Here is a 21,812-nt window from a genome sequence, read left to right as displayed (position 1 = left end):
CCGAAGCTTTGATGGAATCGACTCTCAACCAATCACAAATGCGGCGAGTGACGTCGTTTAGTGTTTACTGACCAATGGATTCAATTCAGGGGATGTTCGTACAAAAGTGGAGGAGAAAGGAAAAAAGTCTCCAACACTCCTTACAGAACTGACTGTGAGACACAGCTGTTGATTACAGATGCAGAAGATTTTTTCCTGATGGTCACTGAAGAGGTTCTTATCTCAACCACAGCACCAACTTCAACAGCGAGAATATATTTATTCAAGCACATAAAAGGGGATGCCAAGGGTATTAAGGGTTTTAAACAGCTTACGTTTGAATTGCAGATGCTGTGTCTATGTACGGAAAAAGGGCTTAATTTATGCTTACAGTCGTAACTGGAAAAGTGAAGAAAAGAAAAGGGTATTCTGGTGGAGGGACGGGAAGGTAAGAACAATCTGATCGATTTGTTTAAATTTTATGTTTTAGAGTTTAGGCTAGATTTTCCACACGACATATTGTCATAAAGTGATAGTCTTTTACACATTGAACACGGGCCGTCGTTTCAGTAAACTTTGAACCGAATAAAACAGACCTAGTTATTGTAGTTATCCATCTGTTGGACCGCTACTTCCTCAAATAAAACTTTGTATTGCTACCTTTTATGATGTACATTCTTTTTATGTAGCATGTGGATGGTAGGCTACTATTTTCCATCCAATTGGCTGTAGCCTAAAGCCTGCCAGTCAATATGGAGTCTAAATGAATCTGTAGAAGGCCTACACTTAAAATAATATTACAATATAGGCTACTAATACTATAGTCTAAAGCCTACTACAAAAATATTATACTGAATAATGTACTATTGGTCTTCTAATACTCTTATACTGTACTGTACTAAACTATAGATCTGGTGTATAGGCTACTAAACGTCTACTTATATAGCCTACTAATGCACTAAAATCCTTAAAACTACATTTCGATTTTCGTCGGGAAAATGTGTTCAGTAGCTCTATGTCCTGGTTATTTGTGTATTTTCGAAGCTTTAATCAACGATCAAACTCATTGATAGGGTATAGCTATGGGCAACACAAATAAGACTGAAGTGATGTCATGGCGTACGCCTGCTAATACATTACTACATTAGACTGGTATGGTACATTATGACATGTCTACCGACGGTTCCGTCTAAAATAAAAGAGGGGTGACCGCCGTGGTGCTCAGGGTCACCATGGTGACAGAAGTGTCCTCTTGGATGCAAGTAGGATCCTGGGACTGGACAAAGGATTTCAAGATGTAAACAGACAAGCCTGGTTATTTTTGGAAGGAACAGGCAGGCTATTTTGGGTGAAGAGTAGCCTTTCTCTTCCAGAAAACTGAGTTCAGTACTTGCATCCATTGCAGATATTTAATTAATTGATTAAAACAATCATGGGAAAGTCAAGAGTGGATTTTTTCCAATCAGACTTTAATCACCGCCATGACGATAGCATTGAGTGTCACCAGTCTGTTTCTTAAAAGGACCCTTTACCTAAGACGCGCGCTCTCAGTGTGACCTGTGTGTCAAGGGCACTGCAACTTTATAGCCTTTTTATATACTCGGAACATTATCAGTGTTGACGCGAGGCAGTAAAGGCTCGGTGTCACACAAGCCTAAAGTCACCCTGGCTCAGGCCTACCATTAAGCAAAGGGCTATAGTGCAAATGGGACATGCGTTGGGTGCACAGTGTCATGCCCAAATGGCCAGTCAGCAATCTGTGCGTGCAGGGGGTGTGTGGGCGGGGTGCCATTCGGCGGCCCGAGCCACACGCAGCGGGGGGCAGGCGGGAGGGCGGGCGGGCTTTAGGGTTGCCTACCCTGCCCTGACCAGTGTCAGGTCATCAGCACCATCAGTGTTCTCTTGTTTTATTCCCTCCTACCCTCTGAGACCAGGGTGGGACTGCATATGCTGCACTCCTGTGGGCCTCATGCCGGCTGTCAGGACTAGATGATGGCTGCAGGCTGGATCAGACACAGCACAGAGCGCACAGTACACAGTACACAGGCCGGGCTGGGCCGGGTTGGCTGCTGTCGTCTCCGTGGCGATAACCACTGAAGGACAACTCCTTCCCATGAGCTCCCACTGGTACACTGAGGTGGGATAAAGGAGCAGGAACCTCCCTCAACCCCAAGGTCAATGATCAAAGGAGAAGGAAAAGAGCAAGGGACCCAGTGCTCAGTTGTTTTTTTGGGATGAGAGGGAGACGTTTTAATGAGGTGGTGATAAGAGTGGTTATATCAGTGTTTATAATGGCAGACAAGAACTGAGTAGTGGTTTGATGCATAGTCACAGGCTGACTAGGCTGGCAAAAACATCATGGCATCTCTTGACCCACCAATCACAGGGCTTCACTAGGGTCATTATCAACATCTTAAACAGTTATTAGGTCTTTCACTCGTCGATGCATGTTTTTCCATCTAGCTCTGTATAAACTATTCTCTTGGGGTTGTTATTCACTTGGTAAATGTGTGTGCATGACAGGGTCTAAGCACTTCATAAATGATAATAATAAGCCCTGATACTCAGCCAGAACTGTCAAGAGTGTGTGACCAGACAGTGTGCACACACCGTGTTGCGTACATGGCAGTGTACCATGAGTGAAATCTGGCCTTGTTGCGGGCCTGAAGTTGCTCTCTGGGAGTGTGGCCTGGGGACGACCTGATCTATGTCAGGTACGCTTGAGAAAAGGGGAAGGGAAGTTCTTACACAAGAAACATATTACACAAAAACCTGTTGAAATCAATCTCAACCTCCTGTTCCCTTGAGCTTTTGTTAACATGACTATCAGTGGGGTTCTGTCGGTTCTGCAGTCGCAAAGGCACCTCAGTTCCCGGTGTAACAGGCCAAAGTATACCCCCAGTCCGGACTATACCTGGGGTTAAAGGGGCCTAGGCCAATTTATAGTCCGGGGTATAAATTGGCCTAGGCCAATTCATACCCCTCAGACCAGATTATACCCCCTTGATATCAGTCGTGTTGAGTGATATACACAAGAATTACTTAATTTTACAACATTTTATTGGAGTTTAAGTTTTGTCAGGTAAGTTATGTGAGAACGCTAACTGATTTAAATCTTAAAACTCTAAAACTTTTATTACTTCAACCAGAAAAACTGAAAAAAATATAGCTGCAAGCAGCGATGGCGGTTTCCTCCTTCAAACATTGCGAACCAGGGGAAGAAAAAAACCATTTGTCACTGTATAGAAAATCCATGCTGCAGACTTGCCAATGGGATATTACATTTCAAATCCAACATTTACAATGCTTTTGCCTTGAAGTTTAGACTGAGTGGAGGTTGTGTGTGTGCGCTTACCCTGTGTGTCTGTGAGAATGTATGTGTGTGACACCAAGCTGTGTGTCTGTGAGAATGTGTGTGCGTAAAACAAAGCCTGCGCGTGTGTTAAGGGGAGACTGAGTGTGTGAGATTTAGGAGCCGCGCGGATGAGGAGACAGAGAGACATTCTATAGAGAACCACCCTAGCAAGTAGTCAAGCATGCATGTTTCAAATATTCACCAAAAATCCACTTTTCACTTTACAGTCAACTTTTTTTCAGATTTGTGTACTAAACATTCCCAAGTGTCTTCATATGAACTTGTGATTGAATCAGAGTTTCACTTTTTGACATGCAGATGTGTAAAGCATTATTTTAGCGTTAACAATGTATCCAATTTGCTTTATATCAATCATTTTTCAAGATATGAAGTTGCCTTTGCACATGGGAACATGTTGTGGTGTCTTCCAAGTGACATACCAGTTTGGTGTTGATATCTCAAAGATTAGCTGAGATATGACTTCACTTCCTGTTTGGCCGCTTTTCTGCTGAATTTGAGTGGATGAACCGGACAAACCATATGGTAACATTTTGCGAAATTTGGAATAATCATTAAGGACCGTCCCTTCTTTATTCATGCAAAGTTTCATGTCTCTCATTATACCACTCTAGCGCCACCAACGGGTCAAAGTTGGACTTGTGTTAACACACGCAACTTTTGAACCGTATGACCGATTTTCAAAAATGAGGTACCATTGGATTCCCTGGATCAAGACGAATTAAACACACCCTGTGGCGTAAATTTCACTCAAATATTTTCTGACGTATGACTTCACTTCCTGTTTGGCCACTTTTCTACTGAATTTGAGTGGCTGTACCGGACAAACGGTTGTGAGGATCAAAATTCTGTTGATAACTTTTGTGAGGCTAGGTCTGAAGATCATCTCTGGTGATTTTGAAGAAGATTTGTCAAAAATTGTAGGAGGAGAAGGCTTTCAAAGGTTTTTGATAAAACCGGAAATAGCGGAAAATCTATATAACCGGAAATTGACGCCATGGGGTGGGTTTAATTTGTCTTGATCCAGGGAATCCAATGGTACCTCATTTTTGAAAATCGGTCATACAGTTCAAAAGTTGCGTGTGTTACAAAAGTCCAACTTTGACCTGTTGGTGGCGCTAGAATGGTCTAATGAGAGCCATGAAAATTGGTGTGAATGAAGAAGGGACTGTCCTTAATGAGTGTGCCAAATTTCACAAAAAGTTACCATATGGTTCTAGGGGCTGCCATTGACTCCCATTGCAGCAACATAATAAGAAAGCCTACAATAACAATAGGTTACCTCCTACCGGAGGAAACCTAAATATTAGACTTCCACAAAGATCAAAGATTACTACATCCTTAAACTTCAACTTCTAAGACTAGCAAGTCCTCGCTACAATATAAATGTTCAAAGTTAAACACTGATAACAACATCAAAACATCCACAAAGATCACACACATTAAAATAAAAGCACATACCCAAAACATAATGCAATTGTAACATAATATAATAAAACTCAAAACTTTCTGAAACTTCAACTCCTAAGACTAGCTAGTCCTCGCTACAATATAAATGATGAGTGCATCATCATTTTACGTTTGTTAGGACGTCTCTTGCATGTCTGGGCATCTCAGGGAGCGGAGGAGGTATACAGAACCAGGCAACATTCAACCAATGGTATTAAGAATGTACTGCACTAGGTGCATGCAAGTTTCGAAAAAATTATTCATAAAATACTGTATTGTCCGTTCGACCCCCACTCGACGAATCCCAATCAATGCGCTAGCAGGTTCTGACAACACCCCTACCTCTTTAGATTTTTGGCAAATTTTCCCCTTATGTTAAATATATTTTTTAATGTCAAAATATTCGTTGGAGAAATAGAAGCAGAATAAAAAACTGCCCAGCAAAAAATGAAAATATATACAGTATATATCCCCTCGGTATACTCTGGTCTGGGCCAAAGTATACCCAGGTTTAATCTGGGTGGGGGTTAATTTGGCCTGTTACACCGGGATGATGTATGTTTTCAGTGGCCTCTTTCCACCGAAGGCACAGCCAAGCCAACACACACACACACACACAGACACAGACACAGACACACACGCACAGACACACACGCACACACAGACACACACACACACACACACACACACACACACACACACGCCCAAGCCAGACACACATACACACACACAGACAGAGACACTGTGCTTATTCTTTATGAAAGGCTATCTTTAGAGCTGGCCCATAGTAAGTACTACATTTAAAGGCATGTACACAAAAACCCAGTTTCCAGAGGGGAACAGGTAGTAGAGAATGATTTGCAGCGGTTTCTTGTGTAAGCTGTTTCTTGTGTAAGGACTTCCCTTTTCCTTTTATAACCGAACCTGAAGTACGGTCATAAACTAGGCCACACTCCCAAAGAACAGATGGGAGACATCTAGGGGAACTACGCCGAATCAAGCCAGATCAGGGACTGAAGGTGCACTTGCTACGTGCAGGGTTCTGCAATAACATGTGCAATCTATACTCAAAAGGGAATAAGGTAACTACCTCCACATTTTGCCCTGTTAAAAACACAGTATTTGAAAGTAATTTTAAATGTAGAAATTGTGAGACTATGGGCGATTCATGGGCTATGGGTCATTTAGTTTTGGAATTGGCCATTCCCTTTAGTATGTAAATATTAAATGACTTATACAAATTGCGCATGGATAGCAAGGTGTAAAAATATTTAGTTTGAAGTAGTAGCATAGTCGAGAACCCAGGCAAACAGTACAATCATGCTTATTATGCAGTCTTCTGTACATTACATTTCTTTTTAAAAATGTATTTTCAGATTGCTTGTTTACACAGATACCAGTAGTTGAGCATGCAATTGTGTTTTGGTTACTGTTGATGTTTGCAATGCAAATGTATGCAGGCGGACAAAAGATAAGAGGCCAGTGTGATTCAGAGAGCTGGGTCTGAGGAATAGTCTCCATTAGAAAGGAAGCACCCAGCGCTCATGTTTGATGTCCTTTAATCCAACATTTGTCTGCATGTTGTGTTATAAGTTTAAAAACAGATTTTTGAGTCATTTATAGAGTGTTTATGTATTTAAGAGGATCTGCAAACATTTAGCATAGCAACACAAGAAGATGAATTACCATGTTGCCATACTAACTACTGATTACACAGATAGTTTGAAAAGGCTTAACCCAGAACTTTTGGGACTTACGACTAAGGTATATCTGTTTTTGGAAATATCGGGCGTGTGTTAGGAGTGAGCCGTGCCTGCACTGACAGGAATGGGACTGTGAAAGAAGTGGAGCAGTGAGATGCTCATGCAGATAACATACAGACCAGGCCAGACAGAGACGGGCTCTGGAATGGAATGGCCGTGTGGCGCACAGGTCTGTCCTCTATCTGGTAGGCTCGGCTCTGGACTGGCACCGGTCCACTGCAGTGTCATCTGTTATCTGTATCGGGGCGTACCTGGGACACGAGTTTCCTCATTTGTACTGGGTTTGTGCTGCTCTGCTGGGACAAGATGGAAAAGATAGGAACGTTTTAGAAGCCAAGCCAGGTGCACAGTCAGCCATTTAGAATAGTGAGGAGGGCCTGTGGAGGGACCTGCCCCTGTGCTTCCCTTCGACTGCTGTCACGCAAGCAAAGTTGGTCCTTCATTGGATGTTTTGTTTACCTCCAGGGTTGCCGTGAAGGACCATGGGGAGTTTCAAGGGCCATATTCTGCCTGGCAGCTTCTTCCTCATTGCAGGTTTGTGGTGGTCAGGGAAGTTCTCTCTCTGGTACGCCACCCGCAGGAGCAAGAGCGCCGGTGCAGGACGTCTAGCCACCCGAGCAATGCAGCGCCGCATGGAGATCCTAGAGGGCGCTGTGGTGCTTTCATTTTCTCTGATTGGTGAGAAGCGGTTCAACACATACACTATACTCAACTGCATGCAGAGTTAAATGCGAGCACCACTGAATCTATCATAATTTTTTATCATTTGATTAACCCACATTTCTTCAGACTCTAATAATATTCCTCATGCTGTGCAGGCTATTGTAAATGCAAGATTGGCTAGTATCCGAGAGAGTGGTGGATTGTGGGATGTTTCTATTTCAGTGTGTCTGCAGGCGAATGGGGCATGGGTGTGTGTGCCAACTGCTCTCCCCATGTGGGTCTTCTCCCCGTCACACTGGTATCCTTGCAGAGCAGTTTGTGGCAAACTGAGCCTGTAAATTGATATCCCAGACTTGAACACTCCCATTCTATATTCCAGACGTGATATCCCTTGTGAGGTGCAGACCACTTTGAGGAGGACAAAGTATTTTACTCTTTTACCAACTCATATGTTGGTGCCTATTCCCTCCTCTTGCGCCCCCTATGGGTGTGTCTCTGACGCAGGTATCCTGGCGGAGCAGTTTGCGTCGAACGGGCCGCGCTTCCATCTGTACGACCGGACAGAGCAGCAGTGGGAGCAGCTGATGATCTGGCAGCACTCCACCATGTACCTGTTCTTTGCCCTTTCAGGGGCCACCACGCTAACCGTCCACATGAACGACGTCGCACCGCTCGCCCTGGACAGACTCATCCTCAGCATCGCCTTCTTCAATGAAGGTCACATGTTAATTCAGTTCACAACAGATATGACATAGTTTAACACTTTACTAATACATGATTCCTCAGTTCAACCCAGATATGACATCACAGATATGACGTAGTGTGAGAGTGCGTGAGAGTGTGTGTTTGTGTGTGTGTTTGTGTGTGTGTGTGTGTGTGTGTGTGTGTGTGTGTGTGTGTGTGTGTGTGTGTGTGTGTGTGTGTGTGTGTGTGTGTGTGTGTGTGTGTGTGTGAGAGTGTGTGTGTGAGAGTGAGAGTGAGAGTGAGAGTGAGAGTGTGTGTGTGTGTGTGTGTGTGTGTGTGTGTGTGTATGTGTGTGTGTGTGTGTGTGTGTGTGTGTGTGTGTGTGTGAGAGAGTGAGAGAGTGTGTGTGTGTGTGTGTGTGTGTGTGTGTGTGTGTGTGTGTGTGTGTGTGTGTGCGTGCGTGCGTGCGTGCGTGCGTGCGTGCGTGCGTGCGTGCGTGCGTGCGTGCGTGCGTGCGTGCGTGTTGGCTACGCTAACTAACCTCGTATTCCTCCAGGCTTCCTGTTCCTGCATCACCTGCACGGCCGGGAGATGCTGGACGTGCACTTGCACCAGCTGCTGCTCTACGCCATCTTCGCGGGCGCGCTCACCGCCCTCCTGGAGGTGTTCCACCGCGGCAACGTGCTTCTGGAGCTGCTGCGCACTACCATGTGCATCCTGCAGGGGAGCTGGTTCTGGCAGGTAAGTGTGTGTGTTTGTGTGTGTGTGTGGAGGCTGTGCAGGATATGTAAGAAAAGGTGTAAAGCACTAGATGTCGTTGTCCAGACTTGAAAGATGTTGAGTATGCCAGAATATCTGTTGTGTTTAAACATGTCAGCAAATACAGCCATAGCAACACACTTTTACACTTGTAGCAAATCTGTGACTCTCAACAATATTGATATGATTGAATAATTTTCATGGTCCAAAACTATGTGACATTAGAGTAGGGAGAAGTTGTGGTTCGTGGGAAAGGAGTTTGTCAGACTAGATGGGATCCCTGTTATTGTGTTCTCTGTCCTGTTCCCTGTCCTCATATTGTGTTCTCTATCTTGTTCCAGATCGGCTTTGTTCTGTACTCTCCCAGTGAGGTGAAGTGGGATCTGAAAGACCACAACAACGTGATGTTCATCACCATGTGCTACTGCTGGCACCTCGCCTGTGCTCTCATCACTGTCTCTGTGCTCTACTGCACAGTCTGCTGGTACGTCTCCCATCACTGTCTCTGTGCTCGACTGCACAGTCTCTTGCTATGTCTATCACTGTGTCTGTGCTCTACTGCACAGTCTGCTGGTACGTCTCCCATCACTGTCTCTGTTCTCGACTGCACAGTCTCTTGCTATGTCTATCACTGTGTCTGTGCTTTACTGCACAGTCTGCTGGTACGTCTCCCATCACTGCCTCTGTGCTCGACTGCACAGTCTCTTGCTATGTCTATCACTGTGTCTTTGCTTTACTGCACAGTCTGCTGGTACATCTCCCATCACTGTGTCTGTGCTTTACTGCACAGTCTGCTGGTACGTCTCCCATCACTGTCTCTGTGCTCTACTGCACAGTCTGCTGGTACGTCTCCCATCACTGTCACTGTGCTCTACTGCACGGTCTGCTGGTACGTCTCCCATCTAGGGATGGGTATCGTTTGGGGTTTTTCCGATACCGGTACTTAACCGATACTTTTAAAACGATACCGGTGCCTAAACGGTGCCGGAACCGATACTTTTTTGGCTTAAAGACTTTAAAGGCTTATTTATTGCCAAGGCAAATAGTTTTCTTCAAATTTAACAATATATTAACTGTTGAAGGTATACTATAAATAAAAATAAATACAAAACACTTGGCTTCAAACCTTTTAACTTCAAACTATGAACAATATATTAACTTTTAACAACTGTTTACAGTATACTTAAATAAATATAAATAAATTCAAAACACACTCTGTACACACACTTCACACTTCAGTAATTCTTTTGCAGAAATATGAGCATATTTGCCTACAGAGGAAAACAAATATTATTTTGTTTGCATTTATTTAAACCCACTGGTTTCGTGAATGTGTACTGCCCCTTTAAGAGTTTAGGTTCAGGGCTGCTGGCACAGTCTTTAATCTGCGATTTCTGATCTGCCTTTGCCTCTTGCCTTGCCTCTTGCCTTGCCTCTCTCCCCCCTTTACACGCAATTAGTCGCGTTGTTTGAATCTTTTTGTGCGAAATACAGCCACACTTCTGATTGTTTACCTTTCTGCATTTTCTCCGTTATATTGATGGCTAGCTCTGTTTGTGCTTGCTTTGTGCAAGGCTGCCTGCTCTTCGCTGTCATTAGACTGTTGCAATGTTATTGTAGCGTCCGAGTTAGTGCTCTCTTAAGAACTCACACTGATAAGGAATATCTTTGGATGAGACGGTAGCTCTCTGTTTAATAAAGCGTATCCAACTTCTGCTTAGAACAACCACACTTATCTTGAAACCGAAACCACACAAGTCAACCCATTACCATGGCAACTCAACACAAATCCCGTTTCCACTAGTCCCATATGGAATGCTACATTATCACCAATGAGCGTGAGCGACACAGGCGAGAGTCTACATTGAGAGATGAAGCAGTTTCATATGTGCCCCACGAAATCGAAGGTTACGTCTGTAACCACGGTTCTATGAACTAAGGGACTATGCTAGTCACAACTAATGGGATAATCTTCCGCGTGCGGCAGGATGAGTCGAGTCAGAATTTCAGAGTATATCCGTGCAACAGGTGTGGTACATCTCCCCCAGGTATAAAACACCAACAGTACCACATCACCACCTCAAGACTTCCTGAGGCTATAAGGGGAGCAACAGCTGGACTAGCATAGTCCCTTAGTTCATAGAACCGTGGTTACAGACGTAACCTTCGTTCTATTTCACAACGGGACTATGCTAGTCACAACTAATGGGATGATAATACCAGAGTAAGTTGGTTCCCTTAGAAGAAATACCATGGACAATTTGCTTGATTCACACAACTTTATTGAACCAAGTCAAATACAGCAAAAACAGAACTCATTGCTGAGAAAGCACAGAGGATTGCAGTATAGCTGAACCCAATCCCTGAGGTGCAGCGACATTCACCTGATAGAACCTGGCAAAAGTTCCTGCTGACGCCCAATTGGCAGCAGCACATATATCTGTCAAAGGGACACCTTTCAGCAAAGCCCATGATGCAGCAACACCCCTAGTAGAGTGTGCCCTCACTGAGGATAACAGGGGTCTCCCAGCCAAGTTGTAAGCAAGCTGTATTGTCTCAACTATCCAGTGTGAAAGGCGTTGCTTTGATAGCCGTTTACCCTTCACACGATCCCCAAAACAAACAAATAACTGATCAGTTTGGCGAATGTTGCATGTCCTGTCAACATAATGCAGCAAGGCTCGAACTGGACACAAAGTCTGTAGGGAATTACCTCCCCCTTCAGACACTTGTGACGGGGGAACAGAGGTCAGTGTCATTTCCCTGTTAACGTAGCCCTGGGGAAGAACTTTGGGCAAAAAGGAAGGATTAGGTCGGAGCAAGACGCTCGCCTTATCCGGGCCTACGCGGTAGCACTCCTCACTCACAGAAAGGGCCTGTATTTCACTGACTCTCTTTGTGGAGGTGATCGCGACCAAGAAAACTGTTTTCAGAGACAAGTGCTTCAGGTCAATAGAATCCAAGGGCTCAAAGGGAGCCCTGGTTAGTGCCTCCAGAACTATATACAAATCCCAAGAAGGGAATACTCGCATCCTTGGGGGTCGGAGTCTGTGAACACCTTTGAGGAACCTGGTCACTAGACGGTGTTGACCTATTGGGCCATCTGGACCCTCATCATGACAGGCAGAGATCGCCGCTGCATATACCTTTAGAGTAGATGCAGCCCGTCCAGCATCAAAAAGTCCACGTAGGAATAGAAGGACTGAGTTTACGCCACTTGACTCTGGGCAGAGCCCCTTCTCTCCACACCATTGGCTATATAATTTCCACTTTTTGTCATATGCTGCAGTGGTTGAGGGTGCCCGTGCGCTTTCCAGGACATCCAAAACAGTCTCTTCCAATTCTAGGCCAGACCACTTCCGCCGCTCAGCGGCCAGGCCCACAGACTGAGCCGCTGGGGCTTGGGGTGCCACAGCCTCCCCTGTACCTGTGAGAGCAAATCTGGCCTGTGAGGCAGTTCCCATGGCGCTCCCACTACCAATGACAACAGCACTCCGTACCAGGGGCGTCTTGGCCACTTCGGGGCAATGAGAAGGAGCTGAAGACGTGCCTCCTTCACCCTGTCCAGGGTCGCTGGAATCAGTGGGAAGGGGGGAAACGCATAAAGTTTCATCCTCGGCCACTCGTGGGCTAGTGCATCCTGCCCAAGTGGGCCGGGAGGATAGGACATCGAAAACCACAGTGGGCACTGTGCGTTGTCTGCAGAGGCGAACAGGTCTACCTGTGCCTCCCCATACATTTCCCACAGGCGACGTATTACGCATGTGTTGAGTCTCCACTCCCCTTCCGGGGGGCCATTCCTGGACATCATATCCGCTGCAGTGTTGAGGACACCTGGAATGTGTACAGCCCTCAGAGAGGTCACATTTTGATGTGCCCACATAAGCAGGTTGTGTGCTAGTGAGTGAAGGCGATACGAACCCAAGCCCCCCTGGTGGTTTATGTAAGATACCACAGAGGTGTTGTCCGTCTGGACCAGAACGTGCCTGCCCTGTAACAGTGGAAGGAAGTGCTGTAGGGCCAGCTGTACAGCTCTTAACTCGAGAACATTGATATGAAGTCCTGCCCAGCTGGAGCTCCATATCCCACTGGCTGACCTCCCCTTCAGCACTGCCCCCCAACCTACCAGAGAGGCATCTGTTTGAATCAGCTCCCTTCGATGGACTCTCCCTAAGCAAACTCCCTGAAGCAGAAACACTGGGGATTGCCACCTCCTCAGCGCCTGTATGCACACCTTGCACACAGGTATGCGACGATGCCTGTGGAGTACAGGGTGAAGATTCTGGGCTTTCAGCCACCTCTGTAAGGGGCGAAGGTGCAGAAGACCTAATGGTATCAGGTGAGAAGCAGCAGCCAGGAGCCCTAACAGCCTCTGGCACTGCAGAAGGGTCACCGTATGACCCTGTACAAACAGTTTGAGGTGAACGGTGATGGCTTGAACACGATCCTGAGTGAGGCGGGCCCTCATCAGCACCGAGTCGATATGCATGCCCACAAAGGTCACCACCTGAGTGGGAATGAGACGTGATTTTGAGTGGTTCAAACGGAGTCCCAGTTTGGATATGTGTCTCAAAACGTTTGAAGTATCCACTGCTGCTTGCTCCTGAGATGGGGAGCACAGCAACCAGTCGTCGATGTAGTTCAGAATGGACAACCCTTGTGTCGTCAGAGGGGCCAAGACCGCGTCCATACACTTTGTGAATGTCCGAGGGGCTAACGATAGGCCAAAGGGGAGGACCAGGTACTCGTAAGCCTTCCCGTTGAAAGCAAAACGTAGGAACTTCCTGTGTTCCGGGTGGACTGCTATATGAAAATAAGCATCTTTGAGGTCTATGGTTGTGAACCAAAGACCTGGGCTCATTGACTGTAGGACTCTCGCAGGTGACATCATCTTGAACGGGAGGTCCTTTAAGGTGTGGTTGAGGTTCCGAAGGTCCAGAATAGGCCGAAAACCGCCTTCTTTCTTTGGAACCAGAAAATAAGTTGCATAAAATCCACTGGGCTGTTCGGATAGATCGAGTGGCCGTATTGCCCGTTTCGCCAGCAAGGACGCAATTTCTAATTGAAGGGCTCTCCGCTTCCGAGGGTCCGATGCCCTGGTCACTCGAACACCCCTGAAGGCTGGTGGCTGGCAACGGAACTGGAGCCTGTAACCCTGCAGTACAGTTTGCAGTACCCAGGGGGACTCCAAAAGCTCCTCCCACTTTTCTCGCTGCGCGAGGGAGTAGCGTCCCGTGCCAGCGCCCCTCAAGTCAGGAAGACTGAGTGGCTCCCGGGGCCCAAGGCTTCTTGGAACCCTTACGCCAGTTCCCTTGTCTCTGCTGGACAGCGTGGCCCTGCTGCTGGCGCCACTGCTGTCTAGGGGCTTGCTGAGCCTGCTGGCGTGGCAGAAAAGGGCGAGGCTGCTTCTGTGTAAACCCCATATGTCCTGCTGCAGTAGGGGGGGGCTGGAACCTTGGTTGCCATTGACTTTGGGTAGAGACCCGCATCGCTGGAGGGCCCATGAATGTCTGTAGGGTCTCCCGATCTTTGCGCAATTTTGTGGTTTGCTCCAAAATAGCATTAACTCCCGGGCCAAAAATGTGGCCACCAGTCACAGGAAGGTCCAGGAAGGGTTTCTGAGCTGGCGAGGGCATTTTAGTTTGGGAGAGCCAGAGCTGTCTGCGGGATGAAATCACCCCCGCTAAGCTCTTACCTGTAGCACGAGCCATCTCTGTGTGCAGATGAGTGAGCAGTGACGACACTTGCTTCATGTCATCCACTAAAGACCGGTCGTAATCTGTTGACAGGCGAGATATCAAGAGGTCTAGATAAGTCTGAAGCAGAGTGGATGCATTCAGAAGCCGAGCCAGTATGGTCAGTGGCATGTAAGTGTTCCTTAGGCGCTCGTCACCGGCACGATAGGGGCCTGGGGGACACCTAGGTACTTTCCCAATGATTTCCTTGTCTGGGAGGACCATAGCTGCAACTATAGGGTCCATGGGTGGAAACTGGTCGAGCCCCAGTGACTCTGGGGATGACATGTAAGTCCAGGATCTACATCGACCTGAAAGGCGAAAGCGTTCATTCACTTTAGTCCAGGTCTGACTCAAAGCTGCACAGAACTGAGGACATTGAGGCACGTTAATCCTGCCTGATATACCTGCCTCCTCCGTGTGTATATCCAGAGCTTGTAAAACTCTAGATAAGAGTTCTTGCATATCAGTTGGAGTGGAGCCCTCACTCCCTTTCTCAGAGGCTCCAACTGAACCACAGTTATTTGACTCAGAGACTGACCTCTCATCAAAATCATCATCAGCATAAATGGAAATCGCATCACTTCCATGGCTGACGTGATCATCTGGAAGAGATTCTACTTGTTGGGTCAGTGAAGCAACCTGGGCCTCCAGCTGATCCAAAGTTTGATTGTCATCCCTTTTTGGCTTCTTAGCCAGGGTGCTCGCCTCCTGTGGAGGGGGAGTTAAAGTGCGCTTGGGGGCACTTGAGCTCGCTCGACCTTTAATGGCAACCTTGCGCATCATGGCCAAGCGAGCATCACAGAGGCGCGGACCCAGAGTAGCACAGTACATGCACTCATAAGGGGACTCCACGGCCTGAGCAGCATGCTCAAGGCCAAGGCACCACATACAGGTGGAATGGGCATCAGCTGAGGCCAATCCCACAGAACATTGATCACAAAAATAAGGCATAGTTGCACATTAAGCCTAAAACTAGCCCAATACTAACCTAGTTTTTACAACAATAACAATACTTACCTAGTATTTACAATATTAATTATAATAAGAATGTTATATTATAATATGCACAATAAGGCAGATACACAATGTATTTTACTGGGCCTTAACAGGTTAACCAGTCTTACTGAATGCTTCAAGCAGCGCGTGGGTCACAGCTGACAGAAGCTCAGTAAATAATCTAGACAACAGGTGCAACCACCTTAATTGTCCAGCCTGCTGTGGGTTAGCTAACCTGCAGTAGCGTAAAACTCAGCACAGTATGTTCAGAATTTTAGACTCCACTCGCAGCTGAGAAGTTATACAGCAGCAACACGAGCTAATGGAATATTGACGCGGAGCTTGCCTAACGGAATGTTAACGTGAACACAGAGTCGCGGTTGAGGCGGCACACACACAACCTAGAGCGACCAGTGAAGCTACGTAGCTGGGTGGTAAGTAATGAATTAGCACTAGCACAAGCTACGTAGCTAGGTGGAAGTAATGAAGCACTAACAAGACAAGCTCTGCGCAGTGAAACAGTATGTTAAATTGTTTCACCTTCGTCACACGGAACTGTAGTTAGTCCGAAAACTAAACAACACAGAGTACTCTTGGGAGGAGCAAGCTTCGCCCAGTTGAGTAACTCAACAATTAATACTCTACGTTGACTACTTACCTCACCTAGCCGAGGGAAAAAAAGAGGTGGTGATGTGGTACTGTTGGTGTTTTATACCTGGGGGAGATGTACCACACCTGTTGCACGGATATACTCTGAAATTCTGACTCGACTCATCCTGCCGCACGCGGAAGGATATCCCATTAGTTGTGACTAGCATAGTCCCGTTGTGAAATAGAACTGTTAGCAACCCAAAAAAGTATACAGATCGTACTCAGAAAGATCTACGCCACTAACGTTACTTCTCGTTAGCTATCGTTAGTTATCGTTAGTTTTGTTAAATTATAATTTTTTTACAAAAAAAAATAATTAAAAAAATCGGCTCAGGCACCGAAAGGAAGCACCGAAATCTGCGTTGCATTTCGGTCCGGGTAGGTACCGGTTGTATGGAACCGGTGCCGTATTGGTACCGGTTCTCGGTAACCAACCCTACTCCCATCACTGTCTCTGTGCTCAACTGCACAGTCTGCTGGTGCGTCTTCCATCAGTGTCTCTGAGCTCGACTTTACAGTCTCCTGCTATGTCTCTCATCACTGTCTCTGTTCTCTAATGCACAGTCTGCTGGTATGTCTCTTTTCACTGTCTCTGTGCTCTACTGCACAGTCTGCTGGTACGTCTCCCATCACTGTCTCTGTGCTCTCTACTGCACTGTCTCCTGCTATGTCTCTCATCACTGTCTCTGTGCTCTACTGGACAATCTCCCAGTATGTTACTCAGTCTTTGTTCACAAAGTCATAGTGACCATGTTTTTTTGAATCAGGTGTTGATATAATTCAATTCCATTATCATCCAAGGACCCTTGGTCATATCACTGGAATATGAACAGTTTGCACATCTTTGCTAATGTTAACATCCCCCTCTGTTCCCTCTAGTGTGGTACATTCCACATCTTTGAATGTTAACACTCCCTTCTGTTCCCTCTAGTGTGGTACGCTCCAAGCTGAGAAGGATGCCACCCATGGAGATGGGTCTCCTCAAGCCCAGGGAGAGAGACGGGGAGTCTGAAGATGAGGTTTTGTGAGAGCCGCTCGTCCCCGCACCGAAGACAACAGGCTCTACAGTCAGACCCTGCGGAGCTGATACCTCAATGTTACAGGGGAAAGCAGCAATGCCTGCAGTCAATCAACAGCACTGAACTGGCTTTACGGTTTCAAGAGTGGATATGTCAGAATGCTAATTGGTGCTCGTCCTAACAGTTTTTAATGTCAGAACCATGAAGTGTAATCTTGCCAGCCTGAGCCAAGTGTTTACAGGACTGCTCAGGAATAAGAAAATATTAATTGAATTCATATTAATTTAAGTGAATGCTCAGTACAGTTTTTTGAAAGGTAGGAACTCTTTTAGTTCATCTTAAAGTTGCTCGAGGCAACAGAACATTTTAGAATACTGAAACAAGCTGTCTGTACATCCTGATAGCTTTCATTTAAATAGACAATCTGGGACACTCCTGTAGCCAGAAAATAAGAATTTGTGAAATTGTCAGGAAACGTCCAGACGGACTGGTACCTTTGTCAGGAACCTTTTATCCGTATGAATAGCATATGAGTGGCAAGAGACTTACTCTTATGGTAGTTAAGTCCAGAAGAAATTAGCAGGAAATGTTGGCATCACTCTGGCAACAGTAAAGTTTGGTACTGTGCCATAAAGAATCCCAAACAAATTGTTCTCAGGGGACCAAAGTCATGCTTTGACAGGTACTGATGGAACTGATGGAACAGAGGGCCAGGGACAGGGATATAATTTATATACACCTTTAAAAAATTAACTTGAATTATTTTTGTTTCACACAACCAGTAATCTTCAAAAATAATTTCAAAGAAACAAATGCCACAGATTGAAAAGGTCCAGTTTGTAGAGCACATCCGTCCCACTCAGTCTGGGATTCATCATTCAGCCTTTGTCTTTTGGTTAAATCCTCTCAGCTTTAAACATAATAAGGTTATCAGATCTAACACTGCCGCTTTTGAGTTGTCATGAAATAATGATAAACCTATATGTGGCACTATGATTTTCATCCAATCAATATGGAACTGTCCAGAGTAGTCATTGTTTTTTTATGTACTGTATATTGTCCTGGTACAGATGCACTGTAGGCGTTTTAAATCGAATTTGAGTATTTGAAAGTATTTCTTTTGACTATTTATTGCGTCCGTAGCTTGAAGTTACATCACCGTATTTGATGCCCAAGGAGGACAAGCAGATTTTTGTTTTAAAATAAACAATATGTATCATGTTAATTCCGAATATTAATAAAACTGCATTTTTGATGGTCTGCCTTATTGTTGTGAAACTCTTTTACTTTGTGACTTTTTCCGCGTTTATTTAGATATGACCGGTTAGACAATGCGGTCAGGCTCTTTCTTGTACTTTGGGCACTCGTCAGGTAAGACATATGACGTCAGAGCCAAGAAGTTTCCCAGGTAGGCTAGTTTAGAAAGTTCACTGCGAAACTCGGTAAGAAGCAGGGGAATTAAAGGCAGGTTTCCACCTGTCTGTCACTTCAACCCCGGTCCTTCTGTCAGAGGTGTCGGGTATGGACAAACTCAGGGCGGTGTTGGGTGGTCGAGATGGCCACAATGACAACAGAAGTATTATAGAGGTAAGCAAACTACTAAATTAGGCAATTGGGAAGCAGTTTAAGGGTGTTTTTAATGTGTTTTCAGTTGATATTACACTAGGCTGGATGGGGCATGTTTACTGGCCCAGTTTGGCAAAAATCTAATTCGATCTCCTTCTAGACAGCGAATGAAGCATCCACTTTAGGATGGGGAACACGCGTGAAAGGATTCATTGCTTGTATGGTCATCGGAGTTGGGTGTACTATTCTGGTGAGTAATTCTACAGCCCCATTTGCACGGAAGTAAGAGGGAACCAGGACGAATGAAATAAATGAGAAGGAACCAGAAGAAGAGAGTCGTGGTACCGGTTTTACCAGATCTAAAGAATGTCATTCAGCGAAGGAGCAGTAGCCATATCTGATCATCCACGTGTTTCTGTTGTTGCTTTGCCATCCAGTTCCCAGTTTATTTCACTGCTGATGAGGGCATTTATTTTGCAGGGAGCGGGTATGTTGTTTATTCCTAAAATAGGTCTTCTTCTGTTCATTGTCTTCTACACCTTTGGAAATGTTTGCTCCCTTTTCAGGTGAGTCAATAAGGACTGTATGAATGTTGACCCGTCATGCATTGATTGATTGCTGATACAACTAGGCTATGGAGATGTGCAGTATCATGTGGAAGTGTATATGCAAGTCTTCATCGAACCATTTAATCTGCCCTCAGCACAATGTTCCTGATGGGCCCATTGAGACAAGTGAAGAGGATGTGTGATAAAACCAGAGCCTTCGCTACTGCTGTCATGCTGGTGAGTCTAATTACTGTGCTGTGCTCTCTGTTACCCACATAGTCCGTTGAAATAATAACTTATCTTTTGATTACAAATACGGTTTTGTCCTAATAAATCAGATTTGTTGTAATGATTTGAATGGTATAGGCTTCAATTGTGAAGGACAAGACAGTTTGATGTGTTGATATGAAAGTTGTTGCTCAGGGCTTACGCAGCATGGTTGCACTGGTTGATGTCCACTAGTGAGAGTTCAAAATCACATTTTTCTTTTGTTTTTTCCTGAAGACGTGTTTGGTGTTGACCCTGTGTGCAGTCTTATGGGTGAGTTCTTCTCTCAGGACAAGAATGTTTGGTCAGGCAGCATCCTCCCAAGGGTGTTGGTTTTTCTAGTAAACAAAGTCTTTATTAAGATGTTTCCCACAGCTGCATGCTGGCTGCGTGCAAATAGCCTTGTGCGTCTGTGTTCCCCTCACACACATAGCCTTGAGTGTCTGTCTTACCCTCACATAGTAAACTTTCTTGCGTGTCTGTGTTCCTCTCACACATAGCCTTGCGTGTCTGTGTTCCTCTCACACATGTAGCCTTGCGTGTCTGTGTTTCCCTCGCACGCTCACTTTCATGATGTCAAAGTACAAAGCTCTGTTCTGCTCTGGGTCATTTGTTTTGGTGATGCATTTTGATGTGTGTATTTATTTTTTAGTGGAAAATCTTTATTCTTGCTCTGGTGCTTGTCATTCTGCAGTCCATAGCATTTGCCTGGTGAGTGAAAATACTTTTAATTTGGGGAATTATAGATCAAATAACATTCTATTTGGCTTGTACATTCTTAAAAATGTTGGTGTGCTTTCTCTGTTCATAGGTATGGCCTGTCTTATATTCCTTTTGCAAGGTCAGTGATTTTAATCGGGTCTTGCTGTGTAAGATTGTTTGCAAAATCACTTCCTAAACACACATACACAGAAGCACAGAGTTAGGGACAGACAGACAGACAGACAGACAGACAGACAGACAGACAGACAGACAGACAGACAGACAGACAGACAGACAGACAGACAGACAGACAGACAGACAGACAGACAGACAGAGACAGGAACACACAAACAAATACGCTGAGAGGAGGGACATGACAGACAAGTACACACATGTGTGTACACACACACACACACACACACACACAAATATTGATTAACAGGCAGAAACACACACACTTTAAATTCATAGTCAACATTGCTATGCCCACAGGGGGGCGCTCTTTGTCTGCATGTACAATAAGGTTATTTGATGGTATATTTAAATCTGTGTTAGTTCACCACACTTCTGAATATACCACCCTCTTAAACCCCCAGCAACTACTATCCTCAGCACTCAAATGAGTTCACGCACTCACACAAGTTCTGTTTTTATTTCTGTGTTTGTGTTCCTCAGGGATGCGGTACTGAAGTTTTTCTCCATGATGTGTCGTATGTGCATGAAGCAGTCAGTCGGAGACGTCTCTTGATTCAACCACAGCACTGAACTTTTAAGCCTGCACTTTCCTGTAAAATACTTGGTTAGATACTGTTACATGTTTTAAGCAAGACTGGCCCTTTTGCAGGGCTGTATTTACATTTAAAATATAGGAAATTACAAGTCATGTTGTTTTCATGTCTGTGTAATATGTTGTGTTTTGAATTGTACATTGTATTGTTCTTTTGCACAGTTTTCATTTTAATACACTGACAGACCTTCTTGGCCTTGGGGAAATCTAACGGTATATTGTGTTTTCAAATTTTAAATGTATTAAACTATTGTATTATAAAACATGGGTACACTTATTGTATGAGATGTGTATGTGATTTCTAATGTATAGTTTAATAAACAACTATACCTTTTATACAGATTGTAGCCTATGGTGCCCGGCATAGACATGTATACGTAGACGCCGCCTCCACTGCTTCTCGGCGAAACGCGCCGCCGCCATATTGTTACAGGAGCTCTCTGACGTCAGAGGTCTGTCAAACGTGTCAAACAACCGCAAGTTGCCAGGAGCTGCGGTTTGTCTGGATACAAATCACGATAACCTTTTACATTTCGCAACCAATTTCATGGAGTATTCAAGGGTTTATGCTCTACGTGAAGTGTGTGAAAAAGATTTGCCTCTACATTACTTTGAATCTCGCTAGTTAACTCGCCAGTCATTCATGTGCATGGGTCTATGATAAACGCGCACCTGTCTTGCACAGCTCGTGCACTTTGAAAATACTGAGAAGATCTATAAACTATCGAAATAGTGCTTCTTTAGTTACTAGGTATTGACCATCATTAAGAGAAAGAGCATACATCAAATAGTGAGAAACTGGCAGTCAGTGTGTTTTTCATAGTTTAATAGTTCCTTTTCAAGTATGTGCATTAAGAAACCTTGAACA

At 45.1% G+C, this 21,812-nt stretch overlaps 2 protein-coding genes across 2 annotated transcripts; both read left to right on the top strand.

Annotated features, from left to right (window-relative positions):
* Positions 1-347: 347 nt before the first annotated feature.
* Positions 348-18,253, top strand: tmem45a (transmembrane protein 45a). Its single transcript, XM_080860666.1, has 6 exons — positions 348-427; positions 7,030-7,242; positions 7,732-7,944; positions 8,468-8,652; positions 9,012-9,154; positions 16,987-18,253. Exons 2-6 carry the CDS (start codon positions 7,047-7,049, stop codon positions 17,081-17,083), a joined length of 834 nt encoding a protein of 277 aa, XP_080716792.1. The 5' UTR covers positions 348-427; positions 7,030-7,046; the 3' UTR covers positions 17,084-18,253.
* Positions 18,254-18,595: 342 nt separating this feature from the next.
* sft2d2a (SFT2 domain containing 2a) lies at positions 18,596-20,905 on the top strand (the record flags this gene model as incomplete). The annotated part of the gene is made up of 8 exons (XM_080833431.1): positions 18,596-18,661; positions 18,801-18,890; positions 19,121-19,206; positions 19,344-19,425; positions 19,693-19,728; positions 20,108-20,166; positions 20,267-20,296; positions 20,833-20,905. 8 exons carry the CDS (start codon positions 18,596-18,598, stop codon positions 20,903-20,905), a joined length of 522 nt encoding a protein of 173 aa, XP_080689557.1.
* Between the last annotated feature and the right edge of the window lie 907 nt (positions 20,906-21,812).

The sequence above is a fragment of the Sprattus sprattus genome (genome assembly GCF_963457725.1).
Source record: "Sprattus sprattus genome assembly, chromosome: 2".
NCBI classification, from domain to species: Eukaryota; Metazoa; Chordata; class Actinopteri; order Clupeiformes; family Clupeidae; genus Sprattus; species Sprattus sprattus.
Note: the sequence above shows the minus strand (reverse complement) of the source record. Positions and strands in the feature narration are given on the sequence as shown.

What these genes read in the sequence shown, in the direction of transcription:
- tmem45a (XM_080860666.1), top strand. Translation starts at nt 7,047, where the DNA reads ATGGGGAGTTTCAAGGGCCATATTCTGCCTGGCAGCTTCTTCCTCATT. An exon ending in GCTTTCATTTTCTCTGATTG is followed by an intron (nt 7,243 to 7,731) that starts GTGAGAAGCGGT and finishes TCTCTGACGCAG; the next exon opens with GTATCCTGGCGGAGCAGTTT. An exon ending in AGGGGAGCTGGTTCTGGCAG is followed by an intron (nt 8,653 to 9,011) that starts GTAAGTGTGTGT and finishes ATCTTGTTCCAG; the next exon opens with ATCGGCTTTGTTCTGTACTC.